General features: G+C 35.8%; 1 protein-coding gene across 1 annotated transcript in view; it reads left to right on the top strand.

Moving 5' to 3' along the window:
* Positions 1 to 25,148, top strand: part of LOC145670649 (BTB/POZ domain-containing protein 2-like) — a 74,653-nt gene that overhangs the window by 4,047 nt on the left and 45,458 nt on the right. Inside the window, exons 3-4 of the mRNA XM_081739439.1 lie at positions 13,003 to 13,139; positions 15,681 to 15,885. Of these exons, the coding sequence (XP_081595565.1) occupies positions 13,003 to 13,139; positions 15,681 to 15,885 (342 nt within the window). The remainder of the gene's footprint in view (positions 1 to 13,002; positions 13,140 to 15,680; positions 15,886 to 25,148) is intronic.

Genomic DNA, 25,148 nt, shown 5'->3' with positions numbered 1-25,148 from the left:
ATTGGATGTTAAGGAGTTCAACTGTTTTATTGCAAGTGATATTTGACAGTGTTAAGAGTACGCGTATCACTTTTAGGAGTGTACGTGTCATCGTTAGAAAAAGAATAAATAAAAGCAATGCTACCAATAATAATAAATAATCTGTTGCAGCAAAATAAATAAAAGGTACGAGCCATACACAAGTCTGAAAGAACCCAGCTTGTCAGTCACAATTCGATGTACTATTTTCGCGAACGCTTCAGGAAACTCTTTGACGATTACAGTTATTGTGAACCGACGATTATATCGCATTTTATTGTTAACGAGTTCTACCAATTGTCATTCTGAATATTAGGCCTTCCACAACGCTCATCGTCATTATCATTTGAACGTCCTTCCCAAAACTCTGAGATTGGGCGCATATATTTTAATCACGTTCATCCCTAGTCATAGTAGTTAATACACGGTTCTGATTGGTTGGAGTTGTCTGTTTACCACCATGTAGCATATATTTACCACAAAGCAAACACCAGATGCTGTCGGTCTCCGTGGCCGAGGGGGCTAGTAATGAAAATAGCTTTTGTTGTGGGTTCAAACCCGGCCAAAAGAAGTATTTTTTTATATTTTTTAAATTTCCATAACACTTTTTTCATTAAAATAAGATGAAAATAGTATTAATCTTCCCTTGTACGTAACATATGTTGCATAAATTGTGTTGTTTCAACTATATACCTAGAGATTTCTGATAGCCCTTATAAACAATGACGTTATAAACGTTCAACAGGAGAGTAAGAAATGGGGCCCTCGCGAAGTGAGAAGTTGTAGAAGATAGTTGGGAGATAGAGAGAGTTAGGAATCGGAGGCACCAGGAGGGGGAAAAACTTTGCATACACAACTGTATTGATAAAAATAAATGATTTACTTACGTTATGAAACATAGCTGAGCAAGCGTAAGCGAGCAAAGGGTATTAGAAGCCCCACAAGGCTCGTTTTGTTCCACTTTGACCCCCATAATAATACGCCATACTTTGGCCGTGCAACTTAGACTTAAATCTAACCTCACCTACTTAGTTGTGACCAACTTAAAACAGTTGGCTAGGGCAACGCGTGAAAAAAAAAAAAAAAAAATGCGGATCGAGGATCGAATAAATATTTGTTCATTTATGCGATCTAGTTTTATTTCTTCTTCTTTTTGTTTTTTCTTAGCTCGTGATTTTATATTGAGAGAAGGAAAGAATAGCTATTTTAGTGTGCAATTCAAGTTTAGGTACAGCGCTCGAAATACTTGTAGAAAGTTATAATTCTTTAGCTAATTTCCTTTCTGTGCACCAAACGATTTGAGCTGGGTGACATGACCATATCCTACCAAGTATTGATGGAGTTCAACGGGATCAACAGAACTAATTATTTAAAAAAAAATAATATTATTTCAGTATCTGGACATATATTATAAAACCTATACTGAAGAAAAAGGAACTTTGCTGGGTAGCCACTGAAAAGAACGGATGATATCTAACCGAGTTAGAGCAATGAAATCTGGTGAGCCCGCGAAGCAGCATGGGTGCGAAGGGAACAGGCGCGTCAACGACATTGGGTATGCGCGTAAGTAAAGTTAGGATAAACACGTGGATTTTTACAGTGGTGTGAGTTCCAAGAGCATCTGTTAGAGTTTCAAATAGTAACACTACACTTGTAAATATAAAGTACAGCTTTCGTAGACTATGCAGAAATACTCCGCCTTAGTAGTATCTAATACATACTATTAAGTATCTAATACAGCCACCGAAAAATAGTATCTGACCCAGCATATGTTCATATGCACTAACCTATTTTAACCTTCGTAAAGCACCTGTAATGATTATACAGAGTGTTTCAAAACAACACCGACAACGTTTGGGAGGTGATTCCTGACATCAAGGTAAGACAAAAACTGAGACCAACCTGGATGCACAAATGCTTTCTTTCGGAGTTATAGGCTCTGAAACCATGGAAAATTTAAGTTGAAAGGTCCATAGCTCCAATACTATGGGACTTACCATAGTCAGGTCAAGACTTTACTTAGGAACTAGTATGTACCCTACCCAAATATCCATACTTCAGAATGCTGCGGTACAACCGCAGCAATTTTTGTAGAGGTAGCTGATGAGTACTTCAAGTTATATGCCCGTAACCAAACTCCCCCTGCAAAAATTGCTGAGCAGTACCTTACGATTCTGAAACATGTATTTTTGGATAGGCATACTTTAGTTCCTAAGTGAAGTCTTGACCCGACTACGGTAGGTTCCATAGTTTTGGAGCTATGGACCTTTAAAGTTCATTTCTTCATGTTTTTGGTAGTCTCTAACTCCGAAAGGAAACATTTGTGCACCCAGGTTGGTCTGTAGTTTCTGTCTTATCTTGGTGTCAGAAATCACATCCCAAACGTTGTCGGTGTTGTTTTGAAACACCTTGTATATTAGTGATCCGACACTTGCAAACATAAAATAATCACATATTTGTTGCTATTTGATTGTGCCATCTGCAGAAATTTGATCCTTAGAAATTTGTCTTTCAATGAAGAGTATTGAATTTTACCTGTAAAACTTAGAAAATATTTCATATCTATACTTGACCAGCACTATTTTCAGATATGTTTACTGGAACAAGTTGAAATAAGTTCAAATAGAATGCCAAGAAGAAGAATCCTCATTTCGTTTAAAAATTTCAGTTTTTTTCTACTTTTATCATTTTCTAACAATTTTACTTTCAGACATCTTTTAATTTGATATAATCTTTAATTATTTAGAAGCATTTAAACACATCTGGTGCCACCAACAAACGACATTTATTACAATTTCGTACTTTAAACAGTACAATGTAAACCAGGCTATTCGGCTCAATGTCCGCGCCATTTTGATTACAGTTTATACTATATCTATTAAAATCATTATATTAACAATGATAAAATAATAACGATTTTCGTGATAAAGTTAATTTAGCTATAACGATGTGATTATAATGATTAATTACCCCAAAAGAGTTGAAGAGAATGCAGTTTTCTATATATTTTGTTGAATATATCTCTGTAGAAAGTAATCTAATCTGCCTTATAACACTACATTCAGTATTTCTTAAGTTCATTGCTGTATTTATTCAATGATGTATGAAATGAAAACTATGTCTATTTTCTATTTTCCTGGATGTTACTGATCCGTTTGTAAGTAGGAATGCATCACCTTGATAGTAGAAAATGATTTCTTTTTTTAAAGTTTTACGATCCACCTTTATACCTTTTAGACTAAATGATACGGATGATCAATGAAAGTGAACGCCAGTGAAATTAAATTTTTCTCAGGAGTCGCGGTGGCTCAGTGGTAGAGCGTTCACCTCTGGTGCTTGGGGTCCCAGGTTCGATCCCAGCCCCCGCCAAGTGAACTTTGTGGTGGACAAACACCGTGTGCGTGGGTTTTCTCGGGGTTCTCCCGTTTCCTCCCACTTTCTTCATTCCACCATTTCATTCATTTCTCATCATCACCGTCTCCTTTAGCCTAACCGGCATAACCGTGGGACGTAAAACTCAAAGATTTCATTTCATTTTTAAATTTTTCTCTTCTCCCATCAGGAATCAAACCCAACCCCATGTTCACCAAAGGAATATCAGCTACAGTATCAGCGGGAGGGCTACCATGATAGTTGTTTAATATCGTATAAGTATGTTTGAAGTCACTACTATTTAATATTTGATTTTGTTAATCATTGAAATAATATCTACGTCTGTATTCTTTGATGATGGTGGGGTCCCTGGCTCGATTGCACCAAGGATTTATGGTGTACGAACACCGTGCATGTGGGTTTTCTCGGAGTTATCCCGTTTCCTCTAACTTTTTTCATACCACCATTTCATTCATTTCTCATTATCGTCGCTTCCTTTAGCCTATATGGCATAAGCGTTGGAAGTTAAACAGAAATATTTCAATTTGCTGTTTTTATATTCCTCAATTTCTGTATATTTTCGGACTAATGAGTAGAACCATAATTGGTTGATCAATCGCATCTTTATTCAATGAAGTACTTTATCTTGAAAAATTTTGTTTGGACGCTTATGAATGTTGTAACAGAATCGTCTGTTATGTTTGCTGTTGATGCTTCTCTGTGTTATATATGATGATGCTCCCCTGATGAAAAAAGTTGATGTACTCTTCGTTATTTTTGAGATACTGTATGCAACATTTCCATCTACATTGTAGCAATCCTTACTAAATGTTCATTCACATTCATTTACCTTTCCTTGCCATACAGAATACACAGTGTTTCGTCCCTCTTAAAATATAATTATGATTTAACCCTCTCAAAATATTTTATGTATGTCCTTCTTAAGATATGTTATTTGTTCTTCTTAATTAATTTAGTAACTATTTCTTTCGTTGGAATGAATGAAGTTATTTTTAAACGTGAAGAGGAGACGAACTCCAAGTCCCATAAAAAGTGAAGATATATTTTTCATTAACTTCTTTTAATACTCATACAAATTCAGAAAAGCCATTTATGAAAATGTATGACTTCCATCACAAAAATAAAAATAAGCTATTGAAAATAAAATATGCGTACCCTTAACAATGAAACAATTTACAGTATAATGTATTTTATCATCTCAATAATGTTAATAAGCGGAAGACCTACCATTCTGTTTAGATGTGAGCTTCTTTTCTCACATGTGAACTGCTACTTGTGAACCAATCTTTAATTTTATTAGGTTATCAGATATAAATACTTTGTACTGACCTCTAGACGACATCGTACCAAGATTTTCTAGCTCACGACGTTGATATTCTGAGATTACAGCTGCTAAAAAAATAAAATAAAAAAAAAAAGACTGTAAGGTTGATAGCAAATTATCGCCTCCGAGACAACACAGCCATATGCAGTTCAACTACAATGTGTCCAATAACCGTGATCCCTGATCTGCATTTGATCACCTGTAACATTCGTTGGAATAATAATGGAAAATTCAACAGTTTACTGCACAAAGACAATCTAACCGAGTAACCTGTAGTAAACATTCAGATAAAGTACTTATCTAAATTTTAGTATAGACTTAAGAATAAGGTAAAAAGAAGTCAAAGATCAAGAAATCCAATTGATGTATTTCGCGTATCGAAAACTATCAACATACTAGACTAATAAGGTGATACATTGATAACGTATGAAGATTGAGCTAGAATTAGCACTTTCGATAGAGTAATGGAAAACTGTGACACATGATCACAACCAGTTTATAATAGAAAACAACTGAACCAAAAACTGCTGAAGTATACCATGCATACTAACATTTTTTTTAATGTAATGGACGTTAAAAAATGCTTAGTCAAGTTAAAATTCAAAAGACAATAGTCTGAAATTTTAATTGTTATTTTAGATACTATATACACTTAGATACTTATTTCTTCTATATGATGTGTCGATCCTCATGTGCCAAACGTCTTATATGAACTTTTATGAACTTTTTTTTTTTTTTTTTTTTTTTTTTTTTTTTGTTTTTTGAAACCTTGTTCACGTTTGTCTGGAGTTACATGTTCCAGCGCCGGTGTGTTACTGGTTGCCAATGTTCTCCGATTGTTGCTGAATGATTTCTGCAAACCTTTGGTTTAAGAAATCTCCAGATAAAATGCCACAAGATGATAGATCAAGACTTCTTGCTTATCACTCTACTTCACTTTTCATGTCTATGAGAAGGTTTTCACGCCTCTCTTCCCACGTTTCAACTGTGCTCTTGTGGGATGTTTTGGGTCTCCATCTTGTTGGTAGGATGTATCATTATTTGGGTCAAGATTTAAGCGATCAAATTCATAGAAAAATCACACAATTTATTTTGGTATGCAGTTTGGTTAACATGATCTTTGAAGAAAACCAGCCCAAGTACACAATTGTTGTTAGCATAATAATTATTTGGTCAGTAGAATGTTGTACTCGTTAAAGTGAATGGCTGCTGCAACTTACCGAGTATGGGACGAAGGCACTGTTCCATTAAATAAAGAAAGACTTGCTTTGTCGGACATTATAATTTCGTAAAAAAAAAAAAAAAAAAAAAAAAAGAAAAAGAAAAAGAAAAAAATCAGATTTTCATTTAGCTTCTCTATAAGCCAGTTGCAAAAGAACACTCTTGCACCATAATTTATTTCCTTTAGTTTATGTACTATCTTCATATTATACACCCTAACTTCTAGTACAGACAACATTCTATTCAGCGAATTTCTCTTAACAACGAGTGTTCAAAGAAATACTCCGACGACGGATATATTTTATAGGCGAACGTAGCAAGAATATTCTCCTATAAGATAAAACTTGAAGCCCGACTGAAGTAAGTTTAAATTTTGGATTCTAACGCAAAGCTAACAATTTAAACTCAAAGCGAAATAAGGGGAAGTGTTGGCTCTGTGATAGAGCGTTCACCTCTGGTGCGTGGGGTCTAGAGTTTGATCCCAGCTTCCGCCAAGTGAACTTTGTGGTGGACAAACGCTGTGTGCGTGAGTTTCCTCAGGGTTCTCCCGTTTCCTCCCACTTTCTTCATTCCACCATTTCATTCATTTTTCAACGCCACCGTCTTCTTTAGCCTAGCCGGCACAACCGTGGGGCGTAAAACTCAAAGATTTCATTTCATTTTTTTTTCAAAGCGAAATAAAAAACTAATTGATTTTTCATTCAGTGTTCCTGGTGGAGATGGATACAAGTATCGTCTTATCTGTTGCTGTCGTTGGGAATAATATTCAATAATGAAACGGTTGTTTCGAATCTGGTCATGAAACCAAACAAGTTGTGTATTACTTATTTTAAAACTCCATCACACAAATGCCTTTACTCATGTATGATTCACCGACTTACTATTGACAATGAACTATTCAATTAAATCAGTACGTTCTTCTTTTGATGAACTATTCATTCTGACGTATAATAACATTAGAACTAATATGAATGAAGATATAATAAATTATACTTTATGACGATTCCTGTATGTGTACACTATTTCAGGTAAACAGAGAATCGCCGACGAACACAGTACAACTTCAACTTCTGCATTATTTCTTCGAAATCACTAACACCCTTTCAGGTAAAACAAAAGGATCGTTGAAATGAGTCCAATTCAATTTACCAGGTGAATCTGAAGGAATTTTAGAAATGATCCAAAAAATGAATCAAAAGATTTCGATCTTGACCAAGAATTTTAGGAATGATCTTAAAAACATGCATCAAGAGATTGCGATCTTGGCCAATAATTAGTTTTTGGATCAGGGGCCACAAAATTTTTGAACGGCCCCTAAGACAGGTTTTCGCAATTTGTACGGAACAGCACATCATATTGAGTTAAGTGATTGTTTGGGTAAGGCTACACTGCATGTAGTTCTCTAGATATAAGACGTACAAGACTAATTTTGATTCACATATATTGAAGCTTTCGATCCAAAAATATGTTCAGAGAAACGGAAAAAGATTTAAATTGCAAATTGAAGTAGGGCAAGTTAACGATAAGGAATGACGTGGTATGCTTTTCTGGAATTTTTGTTTTCTTTATACTAACTTGATTTCTGAAACAAAATCATAACATGTTTAATTGCAGTTTTATTTGATTGAATTATTTTATACAATAAGTTGTAGATTATAGTATTATTCTAAGGAAAGTTACAGGCGACTTGGTAGATGTGAGGGATCACAGTTTACAATTTATGTCACTGAAGTATTACTTTTCCATTCAATCTTCATACACAACCAATTTATTGCTCTATCAATTGAGTATATTTGTATTTGTTGTTACTTGAAATTGTACATATAAGCTGTGCGATTTTTGACCTCTTTTGGCATTGATGCCTTATTCATAATCTTATACTAAACTTTGGATAGGTCATTTATATGTACATTATCTTGAACTAAATGCAACTCGATAACATTATTTTCATATGGAATTTAGTATTTTAAGCATGGGTACAGGTGGTCTGGCATAGGTCAGAAGTCAGTTTTTAATTCAATTGATGAAATGTATTTTAGGAAAACAAAGCTCGTAAATAATCAATTTATCGCTCCACCAACCGAATATATTGGTATTTCTACGTACCTGAAATATATTCTGACCTTTGATTTCTTTTTTCATTTTTAATCTTATTATTAGTCTTAGATTAGTCTTGGGTAGATCTTTTATCTGTACATTGAATTACAAATATAATATTAAACTATATTTTTTTATTGTAAGCTGTTAAATTTTGTGTTATCCAAATAAATGTCACAAGTGACCTCATAGAAGTTACAGGTCACAGTTTGTAATTCGAGCAATGGAAATCATTTCTTAATTCAATTTCAATATAATAATTAGTTTATTGCTCAATCAGTTTAGTATGTTACTATTTTAGCAGTACGAGGGTCATTTTAAAAGTTTTGAACACTGAAAGATATTATGGAAATAATAATTTATTGTAGAATATACCTTTGCTGTCCTTCACTATAATCTCCATTCTTGCTTATGGCAGCTTTCCAACTTTTTGGTCAATTCTAAGGGCCGCGGTGGCTCAGTGGAAGAGCGTTCATCTCTGGTGCTTGGGGTCCCGGGTTCGATCCCAGCCCCCGCTAAGTGAACTTTGTGGTGGACAAACACCGCGTGCGTGGAATTTTCTCGGGGTTCTCCCGTTTCCTCTCACTTTCTTCATTCCATCATTTCATTCATTACTAATCATCACCGTCTCCTTTAGCGTAACCGGCATAACTGTAGGACGTAAAACTCAAAGACTTTTTTGGTCAATTCTGTATTCCGGATAGTGCACCTTCATTGTTGACCTGCCTGATCACTGGAAGTTTCGTAAATTGTACTGAAACGTTTTCCATGGAGCGGTTCCTTCAATATGGGAAACAAATCAAAGTCTGATGGGCTTAAATCAGGATTATTTGGTAGGTGGGGAAGTATCTCCCATCAATACTTGTCGAATGTTTCTCTTACTTGCAGAGCAGTATGTGGTCTTGTATTATCCTGGAAAATGAGGACACTTGGTGCAAGCATGTCAGGCCTTCTTTGATAAATTTTCTCATCCTTAGCTTTTCAGTAATGATTCTGTAAACTGAAGTGACAGACATGCTGGCCTCATATGTAATTTCCTCACATGTTTTTCCTCGATCCTCTCTCAAAATGTCATTCCAACAATCCCAGAGGTGTTGTCTATTGGAGTTGATTGTCTTCCACTTCTTGAGTTGTCCGAAGTACTTACACGACCTTCACGGAAAGGAGCTGATCACTGTGGTACAGTGCTACGATCCACTACACTATTTCAGCAAAGTTCTCACAAAATATTGTAAATTTCAGTTGGATTTTTTTCCACTTGGAATTCCGATTTTGGTGTAATAACGCTGGAGACTGTGTGTAATCCAACCTGAGTTAGGTTCACCTTCCATTTTAACACTAACTTTCTCACAACACAGTCACGTGAACCAGCAAGCACAGACACAACCGTAAAGTGCAAACTCTGACCCATAACTGACATAAAATTGAACTTGATCATACCACTCAAACGGCCGCGCGTATGCTGCGTGCAAGACTTTTGAGATGACACTCGTATATACATAAATATATTTCTTTTCTCATATGTAATTCAGCCTCAGCTACCTATACTGCTTTAATCTGTTAATTTTGAAATTAAATAAATTATACGCTGAATAATATTTATAATTATGAAATTGATTAAAAAGATAATTATATTAGTTGCTTCCAGAAACAAGTTAGAACTTGTACGCTCAACTATATCTTAGAGGATAATGTAGGTACAATGTATATAGAGTATTACAGGTAGCACATTTTCTGCTATCGAGAGAAAAAATTACCCAGAATTCTTGCGCGACGTGACGTCACGTGGAAGAGAGCACGAAACAAACACATTGTAGGGAATGCAGTAAGCGGTGTCGATACGTGAAATTTATAAAGAATGGGTAATTATTGAGACAAAAATGAATAAAAATAACTTTGTTGTTGCTCAATGTCCGAATTGAGAAAGGAAGACTCCATGTATAACATAGCATCCCTTTTCTAAAATGTGGTTGGTACAACGACAGTGAGTTTCTCGGTGTAAACGCGCAGACAGAATCGATGTAAACAATGCTAATATTTATTCTATTCATTTCTTACCGAAAGATTATGAGACAGACTTACAACACGAACTTCATAAGCTACCTGTAAGAAAAAAAGTTCCGCCCTCATGCAATTTCTTATCTACAGATATCGAATTGGCATGGAATTGTTAAGAACGAACAGAAGTAAAAGGTTTAGAGAAATAATTTATTTTTCAAACATATGAAGTTGAAGAACTTGAAAGAAATTTAAATAACTAGAGTCATGGATACCGATCCTGTAGGACGAGCAAAAATGTTACAAAAGAGGATTTGTCCATTTTGTCCCCATAACTCGGTGAAGAAAAAAAAATCGAGACAAACCTGATTGGCTGCTCTCTTTTCCGCCAGTAATGTTCGCTCAAAACTAGGTTTTCCGTATACCATCATGTAGTGTTCATTGCGTTTATCCTTATTTAAATATTCATTTTAATGTTTAAAATGGTTACATGTGCAGCCTATGGATTCGTGTTCGTTACCTTCAATGGGGCTTGAGTTCTTATTTCAGTTGAGGCTCGTGCTCACTTGGGCTAGGACTCATCCTCCAATAAGGATCACACTCAGGGTGGGATCCAGGATTTTCTGAGCGGGGGTGCACCAATAATTACTAACTAATCAATCACACTGAAACCCTTCAAAGTGACATGTGACAATATTTTTTACCCTTGACAACGCTAATACATAGAACGGGGAGGGGAGGTTATTTTAAAGAAAGTCGTATGTTTTCTGTTCTACTTGACAAATGTTATATTGTTTTGCTTGATGAATCCTTTTCCTTCAACCTTCAGAAAATCGATTTATTGTATTGCTTTTGCGAAGCTCTGCTTTCTCTTAAGCCCCAAACGGAAAAATAATGGCAAAAAGTTTCGGAAAGTGTTGCTATTTTCACTGTTAGCTTCTCATTTTAGATAGTGTATATTTACACCGAATGGGTGCACCCCCTAAATCCGGCCCTGATCACACTCACTAGACTGCTGGGAGCTCGTGCTCACTAATTTCATTGGGGTGGAGGCGTGGTGGCTCACTGGTAGAGCGTTCACCTCCGGTGCTTGGGGTCCATGGTTCGATCCCAGCTCGCGCGTGTGGACTTTGTGGTGGACAAACACCGTGCTGTGGGTTTCTCTGGGTTCTCCCGGTTCCTCTCACTTTCTTCATTCCACCATTTCATTTATTTCTCATATATCACCGTCTCCTTTAGCCTAACCGGCATAACCGTGTGACGTAAAACTTAAAGATTTCATTTCATTTAATTTCATTGGGGTACACGTTTATTGGGTTTGGGTTCACTACACTCAATAAAGCTCGGACTTACAAATCTCAACTAGAGTAAGGGCCACTACCATTAATGAGCTCGTGCTCAATGACGTCAGTGGGGCTTGCAATGAGTTTATTACTTTCACTAAAAAAAAGCGTTCACTCTTCTCGTTAAGGCTCGCTCTTACTGAAGCTCGTGCTTATATCCTTCAATGAGGCTCGGGTTTACTCGGTCTCGGTCTCACATCCTTCAGTGGGGCTCACTCTCACTAGGCTCTTTGGAGATCGCACACCCTAATCTATCTCGAGCGAGCACGCGATTAGTTAGGTTCGGGGTCACTAATCTTAATTAGACTCTTGCTCACTCGCGCGTACTATCTCCCATCAACTGGGCTTGAGCTCACTCATCAATGGGGCTCAAACTCACTGACACCAGAGTGTATTAGTATGGGCTCGGGTTCCATATTTTCAGTGGGGTTTGCGCTATTTATTCTCATTGAAGCTTGAGCTTTCTTGGTCTAGGACTCACATTCTTTAATGAGGTTCGAGCTCACTAGGCTCCTTGCAACTCGCGCTCTCTAGTCTCCTTCGGTCACGCATTTGCTTGGATTCGGGCACACTAATTTGGATTGGACTCGTGCTCACTTCTGTTGGCTCACTTTCGTCAGCTAGGCTCGATCTCACTATCATCAATATAACTCGAACTCACTGATACCAGCGCGGTTTTCACTCATGTGGACTCGGGTTCATTACCTTTAGTGGGCTCGTGCTCATTATTCTCGTTGAAACTCGTGCCCCGGCCTCGGGCTCATATCTTTCAATGAGGCTTGCACTAACTAGGTTCCTTGGAGCTCGTGCTTTCTGATCTCTTTCGGGCAAGCGCTTACTTGGGCTCAAACTTCAACACTCAGTGGGACTCGAGCTCACTGGCGTTAAAAGGGCTTGTACTCATTTTTGCTTGCGCTCACATCCTTCATTCAGGCTCGTGCTTAGTCAGGTTCTGGCTCAGATACTTTAATGAGACTTGCAGTGAAGTTATTATAAGAATTTTGTTCGGTCACATTTTCCGCGAACTAAACCCAAAATATAGTAGAGACACATGTAAAAACAAGAACATTTATTTGAGAAATCTCAACCTAAAAAAATAAAGCCCAAATAATGAAGAAACCCAGTGCAAGGAAAAACAATTAATGCGTTCCGTGTTCTGTGACTCTGAAGGCTGCAATTAGAATTATCACTAACATTTCCTATCAATATTCATAAAACAATAACAATGAGTTTATGATAACATTAATATAAATTTATTATACAAGTAATATAGCAATTTACCCTGCGTATTTGTAGTTAGAATTAGTAATATTTCTGTCTCTACGTAGTTTCAACAATCATGTGAAGTTAGAATATGCTCGGAGTATACAAAAATTATATGCTAAAAGCAGAAGACGCGATTTCCTCTCTTCCGCGTGACGTCACACTTCCAGCGACCAATCCCAGTTCGAATTGCATATTTAGCAGCCCCTGATGTAGGTATTTAAAAGGAAGGAAAAGTAGAAGCAATATAAACTAAAGCATCATACTACATTCATGTCAATGATCTTAATTATAAGTGTCTTTTACATATCCCATTTCATTCTTCAGTTTCTCTTTACATTTTAGGATTACAGGCTTCATAAACTTTTTATGAGTATTTCGAGTCCTGTTTTTGAATCATTATTTGAGAAAAAGAAGAACGAAGATGTCCCAGTTGTCACTATAAAGCGTACTCCAATTTCGAGATTTGAAACCCTGCTGAAGTAAGTTTCATCTTTAGTATTCTAACGCATATTTTAATTCGGAGCAAGATTAATAATAATAATAATAATAATAATAATAATAATAATAATAATAATAATAATAATAATAATAATAATAATAAACGAACTGACATTTACAGAAGAACTTGTTATTCTGTTGCCACATTGTGAGTATGCTACTGAAGCGTTATTTACTGAAGCGAAAGGGTAGTTATAGGCAAGTCTTTAATTAAATACTCACGATGTTGCAACAAAAATGCACGTTTTCCTCTAAATGTATATTTGTTTCTTATTTTGATAAGTGTATAGCCTGGGATAATTTAGAAAAGACTTTACAATTTTGTTAATTTATATAAATTTATTTAGACTAATTACAGAGCTAGTTTTGGTGTAATCTGGGTTTAAGATAGATCAAGTAGTTTACCTTATAATTATGAAAGTTAAAAGTGACTCTCATTGATGCTTTTTCAGAATCTCACCTGAGTTTTTTCTAGACTCGCAGCTGTGTCAGGTGTAACCTGTCAAGTGCGATATAGATTCTTATTCTGTTTATTTAGAATTGCAAACATTTTCACAATGCACGCCAAAGCGTGGAACATCAAACTTGCTAGAAGCACGCTAGATCTTAACATTTTGCCTCATTTAGTGTACGACATCGTCAGTCACACTGTGATGCCATTTTTGTTACGACTATTGGTAGCGCTTGCAGTGGTTCTATTTGGTACCATCACAACAACAACAACAACAACATAAAACATACAGTATCGTACATAGAGTTATTGTATACAAGATCTAAGTGTATAGCTTTCTAATGTTACCTGATAATGTTTACAGTAACGTGATGCTCTTATAATCTTACAATTCTCAAGCTTGCTGCAAATCTGTGTAGGCCTTGTATAACAAAAAAGTACATTTCTGTCGAAGTTTCAATGGAAAGTTACTACCGTTTTTGTGGTAAGTACACAATTAGTAAGAAAGAGTTCTATTTTTGGATCCCTTGTTAGTTTATGTTGGGTTCCTCATGCATAAGATCAATTTAATTATTTTTGAATGGCAGACGGAGTAATTGCCACGAATGGCGATGCGCATCAGACGAGACGAAACAAATACTTGTCTCATCTCTAATTTTCGGCACTAGACACAAGACGGCGCGCAAAACGTTTTTCCTCGTTTCGAATGCCTTGAAAACCTTTAATATAATTTTTAACGTTGTTTTTAAAAAAAGTATTCGCTCATAAAGAGCTATCTGCATTGAAACCAACACCACCACATTCATTAAAAAGGGTAGAAAATATCTAAACTTTATAGTTAATCTTTCGAAATCAAAGTTTAATAACTATTATCTAAAAATAGTGTCATGTGGGTATAACACAGCATAACACAGTAGTGAATGTTTACGTAATATTATTATTTAAAAATTCGATATGAACATCGGTATGATCACTATCCATGTCGTAATACAGATGAATTTTGCGCCAAGTTCTCGCAGATGTTTTCCGGAGATACTCCGGCGTCACTAGGGTGAAGGAGTGTTCCACAGCTGCTTGTTATTCTGCATTGAGTGCTATCTAGTGTTTCTTACTTGTTGCTTAATGTAACCCCAGAGAGCATTGTCTGGTGTCGTCAGATCGGGACTTCTTGGAGGCCAGACAAAGGGAGCTGGTGAAGATGCACAACCTCCTCCAATCTAGCATCCAGGAACCATCTGATTCAGGTAATTGCGCACGTGAATCGCGAAGCGCGCTGGTTCTCCATCCTGCTCTATCACAACAGTGTCATATTGCCAGACAAACGCCAGGCGATGCTACCAAACAAATGTGGATAAAACCTAAAACAGTCATTAAACACCAATTAGGGGTTACGCCCACTTCCGGACTACGCTGTATTGAATGTGTGCGCACCAAAACTTCAGTGCCTCGGGTCATTTTTTAAACGTTAGTAATTTAACTCTAAACTTAAATAATCTATTTCAATTTTCTTCAATTCTCCAAACTGAGCTTACGATTTTTAATTTAATAATGTTAATACAAAAACTATAATTAAGTATTGATAGCGAAAAAATATTGTTACCACTATTCTCTATTTTCCTTCAAAATATTTTTTAAGCAGAGCAACGTATTTATATTATAACTGCGTAATAACTGTACAATCAGTGTAAATACATTTGTTATAACTTCAATTACTATGTTACGTTACGATGCTGTAGTAGAGCTAACAAGAGATGGTTTCTGAAGTTTCTTATTCGGTGCGGTGGAAAAAGGCAACCTCTGCTTCGGTACTAGTGTTACTAACCACGATCAATCTGTCTTACACCATTAATTAAATTGCCAATATAGATGCACCGAGACAAAGCCTTGAAACGTGAGTAGTGGTAACGCTGCTGCGACTATCTATTGCTTGCTGTCGAAGACTTTCTCTTGCTGACTCCTCTATAGTATCGTTTTGACATTGTTTACCTTAGAAATCTTGTTGTAGCATGTAGTTTATGAGGCCACAGTACTAAATACAGATTCAAGAATCAAATCATTCTTTTACATTTAGATTTATTTACCTTGAAGAGCTGGATTTGAAAAGTGGTGTTGAAGCTGTAGACATGTATCAGCTAGGTGAACGATTCCACATTTGTGGTTTAAGAGCCGAGTGTGCGAAAGCTATATGCAAATACCTTACATTGGACACTCTTTGGGTTTCTCTTCAATGCGGATATAAGTTCAAAAACGACAAGGTGCTCAAAGCTGCCACTGAGGTATGTTTGTTAACTTAATGATATAAAATATTAAGATCAAAATTATATTTTTAAATGTATATATTGTTATCTCATTTCAGTATTCGGACAGAAACTACACAGATATACAGCTCTATGATAACATTTACCTCTCTAAATATTGCGGGTATCAAATGTGTTTCTTGTACTTCGATATTAGTAAATCATTATGAGAGGACGTTCGTTGATTTTGGTTTCATTTCATTCAGTTTAACGTCCCACAGTTATGTCTGCTAGGATAAAGGAGACGTTGACCTACTGATTATAGTGGAATCCGAACCACTTTGCTCGTTTAACTGTACCCCTACCGGGAATTGAACCCGGGACCAAGGACGTTCGTTGAGTATATAAAGATACTTGTAATAAAATGCACACTGACAATATGCATTGATACTATATTCATGAAGATATTTTTAAAAATATGCTAAAATTTTAAACTTTAACTTCCGCTTAGTATACAACATGTACTCACGAGTTTTTAAATAAATACAGGAACACAGTGTGTTGACGTTCCATGTACAGTATATCTCACAAGAGCTTATAAGTATTTGCTTTTATAGTTGTTGCGTTCTAAAGTTCTGACTTTTACGCTAAAGGAAACTGATGACTAATGACAGTAAATGATTATGGAAGAATGAATTGAGAATGTGGAAGGAAGTGAAAAAAAACTTAGAAGACGCACAAACACAATGGCGTCGGCTACAAACTCATATCGTCCGGGATGGAGCCAGGGATCCTCCACACCAGAGGAGAAGGCTTTAATTTTGAGCCACCCTAAGTGCAACAAATATAAAGATTTCTGTAAGAATAATAACTGCAATCGCGTTTACTCAGATGATAAAAGACGCAAAAGCTTACGGAGTCCTCAAGATAGTATTATCTATGGGAGAATATACAGAAAGTTACAAATATATGTCACAATATTTTAGGAACAGATTGCTCACATCAAAATAAAAATTTTAAAAAAAGTTTATATGGACTTGTGCTCAAAAGTGGATATTTTCGGAGTTACAGGTTGCCGAAAATGTGAAACAAATGAACTTTAGAAGTACCTAGCTCCACTACTATGGGTCCTATTGTATTCGAGTCAAGACATTACTGAAAAACTGGTATGTGAACTATCCAAATAGAAATGTTTAAGAATGTTCCAGCACTTGCACACCAAATTTTACAGAGACAGGTGGAGAGCGATGAAGTATTCCCAAACAATCTCTAAAAGTGATTGTGCCAGTACTGGAGGTTCTGAAAGATGGATATTTGGATGGATCACATTCTAATTCCTTAATAATGTCTTGACCCGACTACGATCGGTTCCATAGTAGTGGAACTATGGACCTTTGAAGTTTTTTTCACGTTTTCGGCACCCTATAATTACGAAACTATGCACTTTCGACCACAGGTCCATATGAACATTTTTCTTATTTTAATGTTAGGAATCTATTCCCAAAATATTGTTGTGACAAATTTTTATAACACTCTGTATAAAGTCAAGATATATAAGAAGAACACAATATTAAATTATATTCTTAGCTAATTATGTTATCAAAGCATTAGCTTCTAATTAATTAAATTGGAACCTAGAGCAAAATTATTCCCAAACTAAACACACATATCAACATGAAACAACCAACAATTAGGCCTATACTAGTGTAATTAACTTTCTGATACCCGTGGAAGTCAGTCACATTACAAATCGAGTGTGCATATTCACACAAGCCATAATAAGCTGCATTTACTGGTTTTATAAACTAATGTATGAGGAAGGCAGAACACTTTTCACTAATATTCGCCTAATCACACATTAAGAAAACTATTTTATATAAATAGGTTAATTGTACAGTGGCGTAAGTAACTTTTTTAAAACGGAAGACAAGACACAAAATCCGGTCTGTTAACATGTGTCATAAGTCAAAGGTTCATTCAACTTAAAGTGGTAATGGTAGGGAGAATACTGTTTTCTTTCCGAATTTATTACAGTGCATTCTGTGTTAATTTCTGGAAAACAAAGCAAATGAAACTTACTTCACTGCAACTTTAACCTGCCTATATAGTGGAAAATTCAACATATAGTAATGCTATACTTGAGGAAAAACACAATGTTGTGTGTCCTGTAAAGTAGTTTGTATGTGGATGTAATGTAAAAATGTACACATCATTGCACTGAATATGATTGTTAAATATTTTGGTTAAAATATGAAATACTACTCTTCTTTCTCCAAAATGGAGAAGATGGCGGAAATTCGATTCCGCTATAGTACATCGAGACAAGGCTGTATATATATATATATATATATATATATATATATATATATATATATAAGAAATGAAATGAAATCTTTGAGTTTTACGTCCCACGATTATGCCGGTTAGGCTAAAGGAGACGGTGATAATGAGAAATGAGTGAAAAATGGTGGAATGAAGAAAGTGGGAGGAAACGGGAGAACCCCGAGAAAACCCACGAGCACGGTGTTTGTCCACCACAAAGTCCACACGGCGCGAGCTGGGATCGAACCAGGGATCCCAAGCACCGGAGGTGAACGCTCTACCACTGAGCCACCGCGCCCCCTATATATATAAGGATATTTCCAGCTCATGGTCATAGTTTTGAAATTCGTCACATGGGATTCAAGTCATTTTTAAAATGGAAAAGGAGGTCAGGTGATATCAAACAACACTAGCAAATGTCTACTGAATCAATTTGTATAATCAGATTTTACATATTTGTTGCTATTTGCAAGTAGCGGCCACCGACACTTCTACAACTTCGTCTTCCTACAGTTAAATAAAGATGATACTAAAGAGAGAGGAATGTATAGAAGTAATCCTAATGTTTGCATATGGGAGCCGTACTCGCCAAAACTACTAACTTTAATAACCGAAATTCCTACAACCATTTCATACACCAAAGTTGCACCAAGGATAGACAAAACTTTCGTGAAAAGGAAAGTGTTTTGAATAAGTCTCGTAAAGTAAACTTAACCCTCGCACTACCTAGGTACTTTTTGTAACACGGACTATCAAGGGAGTCATTTTGTACCCATCTGTTAAGATTAAATCAGGAATGCAAATAAGCAACAAAATTTTACTCGCCCAAGCTACTAGCCCACATCCCACAATAGAAATCATTTACTTACCTTCGGTATGGTATTAAATACTCGCTTGCACTGATGAACCACTCGCCCCGGGCGAGTAGGCGAGTGGTTATTTACATTCCTGGATTAAATATATCTCGCAAAAGAAACAAATAAGAAACTCTTACAAAAAAACTACTAGTGTAGACAAATAAGACAAAATGGTGGAAAAAATTCATAAAGAGACAAAAATTGGCAGAGATGTGTGAACTAGTGGTCCAATGAACATACTAAAAGTCCGGGGTAATCCGAGTGTAACTTCAGCCGCCATATTCAAAAATGGCCGCCGCCGATGTCGTAAAACGATATTTTCGTTATTCCGCACACAAAATGCCAGAAAATCGTCAGAAAGATATAAAAGTCGGTACATGTGAGTGGAATAGTGGTCCAATCAACATTCTAAAAGTCCTCGGAAACTAGAAAGGAGCTTCGCCGCCATCTTGGAAAATGGCGGCCACCAGTATCGTGAGACTACTTGTTTTTCAAAGCGAATATCCTAGATTGCAGTATGGTAGTTTTTTTTCAGCTCAAGTAATAAAGACCTGGTCAATTAACCTTAACAGTTGTATAGTATGGGTTGTAACCTCAGTTATAATAAGATGTACATGTTTTCACTTCGAAGTTGTGAACCAGCAGCAATGTATGGAAAGGGACAATAATTTTATAACATATAATTGATTCGGTCATTTGAGAAACACCTCATATCCAAAAGAGTAAACTTTCGGGAAATCAACAAAAACCCAGCTGGTCCATAATTTAACATCATATATTTTTTTAATTCTTTTATATGTTTCTACAGGGGTTTGGTAAGCTAATTCTACCAAAATAAAATTTTATTATTTTTATTTTGATATTTAAAAAAATTATAAACGTTGGAGATGTGTTGTTTCTCAAATGACTGACTAAACGATATGTTATCAGATATGAAATAAAAGGTAAAACAATTCAAATTATTAATAAAAATCAGTATTTTATTAATAATGTATACACATTTTCAAAACATTGTTACTTAAAACAGTTCAATGTCATCCATATCGATAGTTGGCCAGTCATAAATTTTTGAATAAAATTCACCAACAATGTCTGCAGGCTTCGACTTTCTTGAGGTCATTGATTTTGTTGATATTGATAGGTACACATTTTTGCGGGTAGGCACTGATTTTTGGAAGCTCTGGTAAACTAGTTCCCGGCTTTTTTGAAGTCAAAAGTTTGTTCATTGAGTCCACCAATAAACCAATAAAGTTTTTTACTTTAACTTGGTCTACATGTTTATTAGAGCAATGAAACTCCATAAATGTTGAAATGTTGAATTTCATTTAGTTTTCCCTTGAGATGTTCCTTGCTTGAGTCTCCGTAGATATATTTTTTATATAAAATTGATCACATCATGATTTAAAATCCTTTACTTTTTCACTTTCTACTATTTCTACCAGAAATTTGTCCTGAATAGCAGCAGAGTGCAACGTAAGTTCAGCACACTGTTTTACTGTGTAAATCCTGTCAGTTGTTTTAATTTTTCGTTTGATTACACTAAAGTCGCAGTCACACGGAAGGTACGAATAATCTCGAATAGGAAAATAGTGATGAATACTGTCGAATCGGCCAGTTTCTCTTAGGGCAAGAAAAAATCGCACAACCATGGTGTTTTTGTTTTGTCCTCGTGCACCATCGAAAGAAAAAACATGAAGATGCCTAACACCAGCATCAAGAACTTCATTGATATAATCAACTAAAAATGAACAAATTTTATTTGGCCTCTTCTTAGCTAAGCCCTCGTGATATACATAAAACGTGGCTTTATTGGTTGCAACATCATGAATATTAAAAACATTCACTGTCAACTGCCGTAAGTAAAATATTTCTTGAACTGGCATTTGAGGAAGTTGAAGGTTTTGTATAAAGTCCATGCAGATTCCACCTACTTTTTCATCTGTTTAACACTTTTGTCTAATATTTTCAATGGCTTTGAAAAACTTTTGTGATCTCCTTTTATGCACAAGGAGTTCCGCAACATAAACTCTTTTAGTTACATCATTTAAAGATGATTTTTTTATTTTGACAGACAGTTCCTCACAGAGATGGTCATTTTTCCTAATCCTCCCTCACCCTCACCCTCAATTGACGCCCCTTACCCTCACCCTCCATCACACTCACCCTCCATTGATGTCCTCCCCTCACCCTCCCTCACACTCACCCTCCATTGACGCCCTCCACTCACCCTCCCTCACACTCACCCTCCATTGACGCCCTCACACTCACCCTCCATTGACGCCCTCACCCTCCCTCACACTCACCCTCAATTACTTTATCGCCCTCACCCTCAACTACTAAAATGAGGGTGAGGTGAGGGTGAGGGCGGCCCTCATGAGGGCAAAACCCTAAAGATGAACAGATCATGTGATGCTTTGTATTTACGAAGAATTCGCGGTATTTACGGATGAAGACACAGCACAGAGGGATAAAATAATCTTGGAAATGCTGTCTGTTGTCACAAAGCAATAGCATTTTTGCACCTGTTACTGCTGTCCACATCGAAGAAAGAAGGTATGAATGTGCATTACAGTTAGAAAAAAAAAGCCGAAGCAATGAATATAACATTTTCACACTTTTCTTTCTTCTTTCTGGCCGAAGTCTATATGAATAGTTAACAGAGTACAAGTAACTTTTTAAACAAAATATAACACTTGTTATTATCCTGGTGCACCTTTGGTCCACGTGGTACCGGGTTCGAATCCTGATGGGCGAAGTTTTAAACGCATTACGATAATTAAGATTCCACCTTAAACTGTAGGTGTAGGTCTGGTATAACACTGGTGGTGAAAAGGGCCGATAAACTTAAAACCTTTGTAAATCAGTAATCGAGTAAAGTTTGGCCTTTAGATTCTACAATGCTTCTATAGAATATTGTATTAATATGACCGTAGTAAGAAATGGAAGAAGAAATAGTGGCAAGCAGGAGAAAAGGCAGGCAGGTATTGAAGAAAGAAAAAGAATACTGTCTCCTAAAAGTATTTTTCAAGCAATGTTCTGTTTGGCCTACTGCATTATAATTTTCATAATGTATGTTGGCTATTTCATTTTATTTTATTATGTTCGTAAATAAATAAATAAATTTGTAAACATACATTATGAAAACCATAATGGACTAAGCCAAATAGAGCATTGCTTGAAAAAATACTTTTAGGAGACAGTCTCCCTGTACTGACAGAAACCCATCGGTTCGGAGAAGAAATCTTACTGTTTCAACAGAGCTAGTGATGTAGTGCATGGTAAAGCGAGAGATATTATTATTATTATTATTATTATTATTATTATTATTATTATTATTATTATTATTATTATTATTATTATTATTATTATTATTATTATTATTATAAAATATTTTTATCGCCTTATTCCTTATCAATTTCGATTGCAACTAGCATGAGAAATTCTCAATTTTGAAAATCAGATTTTTAAAACTAAAGTTAACCCGGATTTTTTTCTTTTAAATCTGGAATGGAATAGATGAATTCACGTCTGAGTTTGAACCCAAGAAATATGTCTATAAGGAAACCTCACAAAATATGCACCATACTACATCAAAATAAAATTAAAAAAAAAAAAAAGCTTTTCCGATGGCAATCGTAGAACACATCTACAAACTAATAGTAGAGCCACTTGTACACCACGTGAAGTATGAGGAATCTTGCTGAGGTTTTCCGCTTCAAACTTGCTCTGTTTCAGAGATTTTAACCATACCAAAACTGTTCTTTTTCGGCTTGGGAAAGGAATATCATTCTATCTGTGTAGCTGTGTACATTTGAATTCGACATGGACAATATACCGATTGTAGATTTGGTCTTAAGTGTGATAGTGAGCACCGCGGTGGCTCAGTGGTAGAGCGTTCACCTGTGGTGCTTGGGGTCGCGGGTTCGATCCCAGCCCTCGCCAAGTGAACTTTGTGGTGGACAAACACCGTGTGCGTGGGTTTTCTCGGGGTTCTCCCGTTTCCTCCCACTTTCTTCATTCCACCATTTCATTCATTACTCATCATCACCGTCTCCTTTAGCCTAACCGGCATAACCGTGGGACGTAAAACTCAATTTTTTTTTTGAGTTTTAAGTAAGTAGAAGTAACAGCTTAACCTCACAAGAATCAAAGTTAGTATTAGATTGGATTCATTGGAAGAATAAACACTGGTGGAAAATCTTGTTAATCTCTGAAAATCGAAACTGATAGTGTTGCCAGATATTACATTGGAAATTTCCTTTTCTAAATATACGCCGTGTTCTGTATATATGTATACATGAACTTAGGTAATTTCGCCACCGGAATTTTCGTCACAGTAGTTTCGTCACCGGTAATTTCGTCACCAAAATATTAGCATGTAGGTTATTTCGTCACCAAAACATTCATTGCTCTTGTATCGTTCTGTGAATCCAATCTCTTGGACCTTTCTCCACGTTTAGTGAGTCAGGTGAAAAAAAAAAAGCAATGCTGTACACGAGTTGAGTTTCCGAAAGTTGTCTTTAAAGTGTGCATTTCCGCTATCTCGAAATCCATAACCACAGTTACAGGGTTCGGGTATTCACTAAATTCACTGCACTGATGCACCACCGCACAAAACAGTTCTTCATATGAATGTTGTGTCTTGCTCTGCATTAAGGCATACACCTAGTAAAGGAAGTCTCACCTCAAATAACATATAGGGCCTACGTTTTTTTTTTTCCTTTTTAAGGAGCCATTGGAAAGTAGTCCATCCACCATCCATGTTTCACTTCTCAATAGCTCCATAAGGCTATATTTAAAGGAAATTGTTAGAAATATTTACAGTATATGTTTTTCTTCCTTTATATAAATTTGCTTTCTTGACATATATATCCAATAACAATTTGGCCAATGTTTAATCAGAGTTGAAATATTGAAATATAACATTCTTCTTTCAATAGCTCCTAAAAAAAGATCACTCTTTTCACATGACTCAGTTAACGTGGATGAAGGTTCAAGAGTTTGGGCTCAGAGAACGGTACAAGAACGATGCAAATTTCCGTCTAGTTTGCGGGAAAATGAACGGATTGGCATATCTTCCCATATTTGTTTGCAATTTTCTGTTCTGAAATTTTGATATTGGCGAAGCTTAATATTTGTAAATAGTGATACACCCAATAGTTCCCCACGTTGCCTTTGCTTTTAACATTTGCTGAAGCTGGCACTATTTTCTTGCACTGGTGCTTGCTTCTGCGTCGAGTACCCGAAACTTAAATTTTGCAGAGTTCAACGTCAACCGAATTGTTTTCCAAGTTTGATTAAAATAACGTAAGTTGTTTAGGTCATTTACTTTGCCTCTACTTAGTTCAAGAAAGATGAAAAAATAACCATGACAAAATTTCCTATTTGATAATATTTCTGACAGAATCACTAAAAACTTTTCTCTCTTATCTCAAATACGATATACAAAATATGTAACTATTTATTTAATAATAATAATAATAATAATAATAATAATAATAATAATAATAATAATAATAATAATAATAATAATAATATTGTTATTACTATTATTATTATTATTATTATATTTCGATTTGCTTCAGTTGAAGATTAAAGAAAGCAATTTCAAAAACGGTTTCCATTCATTCATTGTACTTGTATTATGTTCTAAAAGACACTGGTGATGGAATTATCATGACAAAATTTTCGGTGACGAAATTACCTATATGGTAATATTTTGGTGACAAAATTACCGGTGACGAAATTATCCTGACGAACTTTCCGGTGACAAAATTACCGCCGTCCATGTATACATACCGTATATGCCGTCAATATTCTTAATACTTAGAAGTGTCATGTACTTATGGGACACCCTGTATTACTGAAAAACTATGCCTGGTAGCGAAATTCTAATTTCAAATTTGAATTCAGAGTAGTGAATTATTACAAAAATATGACCGTTGTGAAACTGTGTTATTAATTAAGATAGTTTTCATTCCACCAAATTTAAACCAAAAATGGTGCTTTTTTTCACCTTTCCACCTACCAATTTCATTACTTTTTTCCACCAAAAAATCCTTTCGTTTTTTTCGCTCCGTGGCTTTTTGGTGGTGTCCTAAATTCAGTATGAGGACAGATTGT

This window comes from Thermobia domestica, chromosome 14 (assembly GCF_964235325.1).
Source record: "Thermobia domestica chromosome 14, izTheDome1.hap1.1, whole genome shotgun sequence".
NCBI classification, from domain to species: Eukaryota; Metazoa; Arthropoda; class Insecta; order Zygentoma; family Lepismatidae; genus Thermobia; species Thermobia domestica.
The sequence above is the reverse complement of the archived record's forward strand: the minus strand, read 5'-3'. Positions and strand labels throughout refer to the sequence as shown.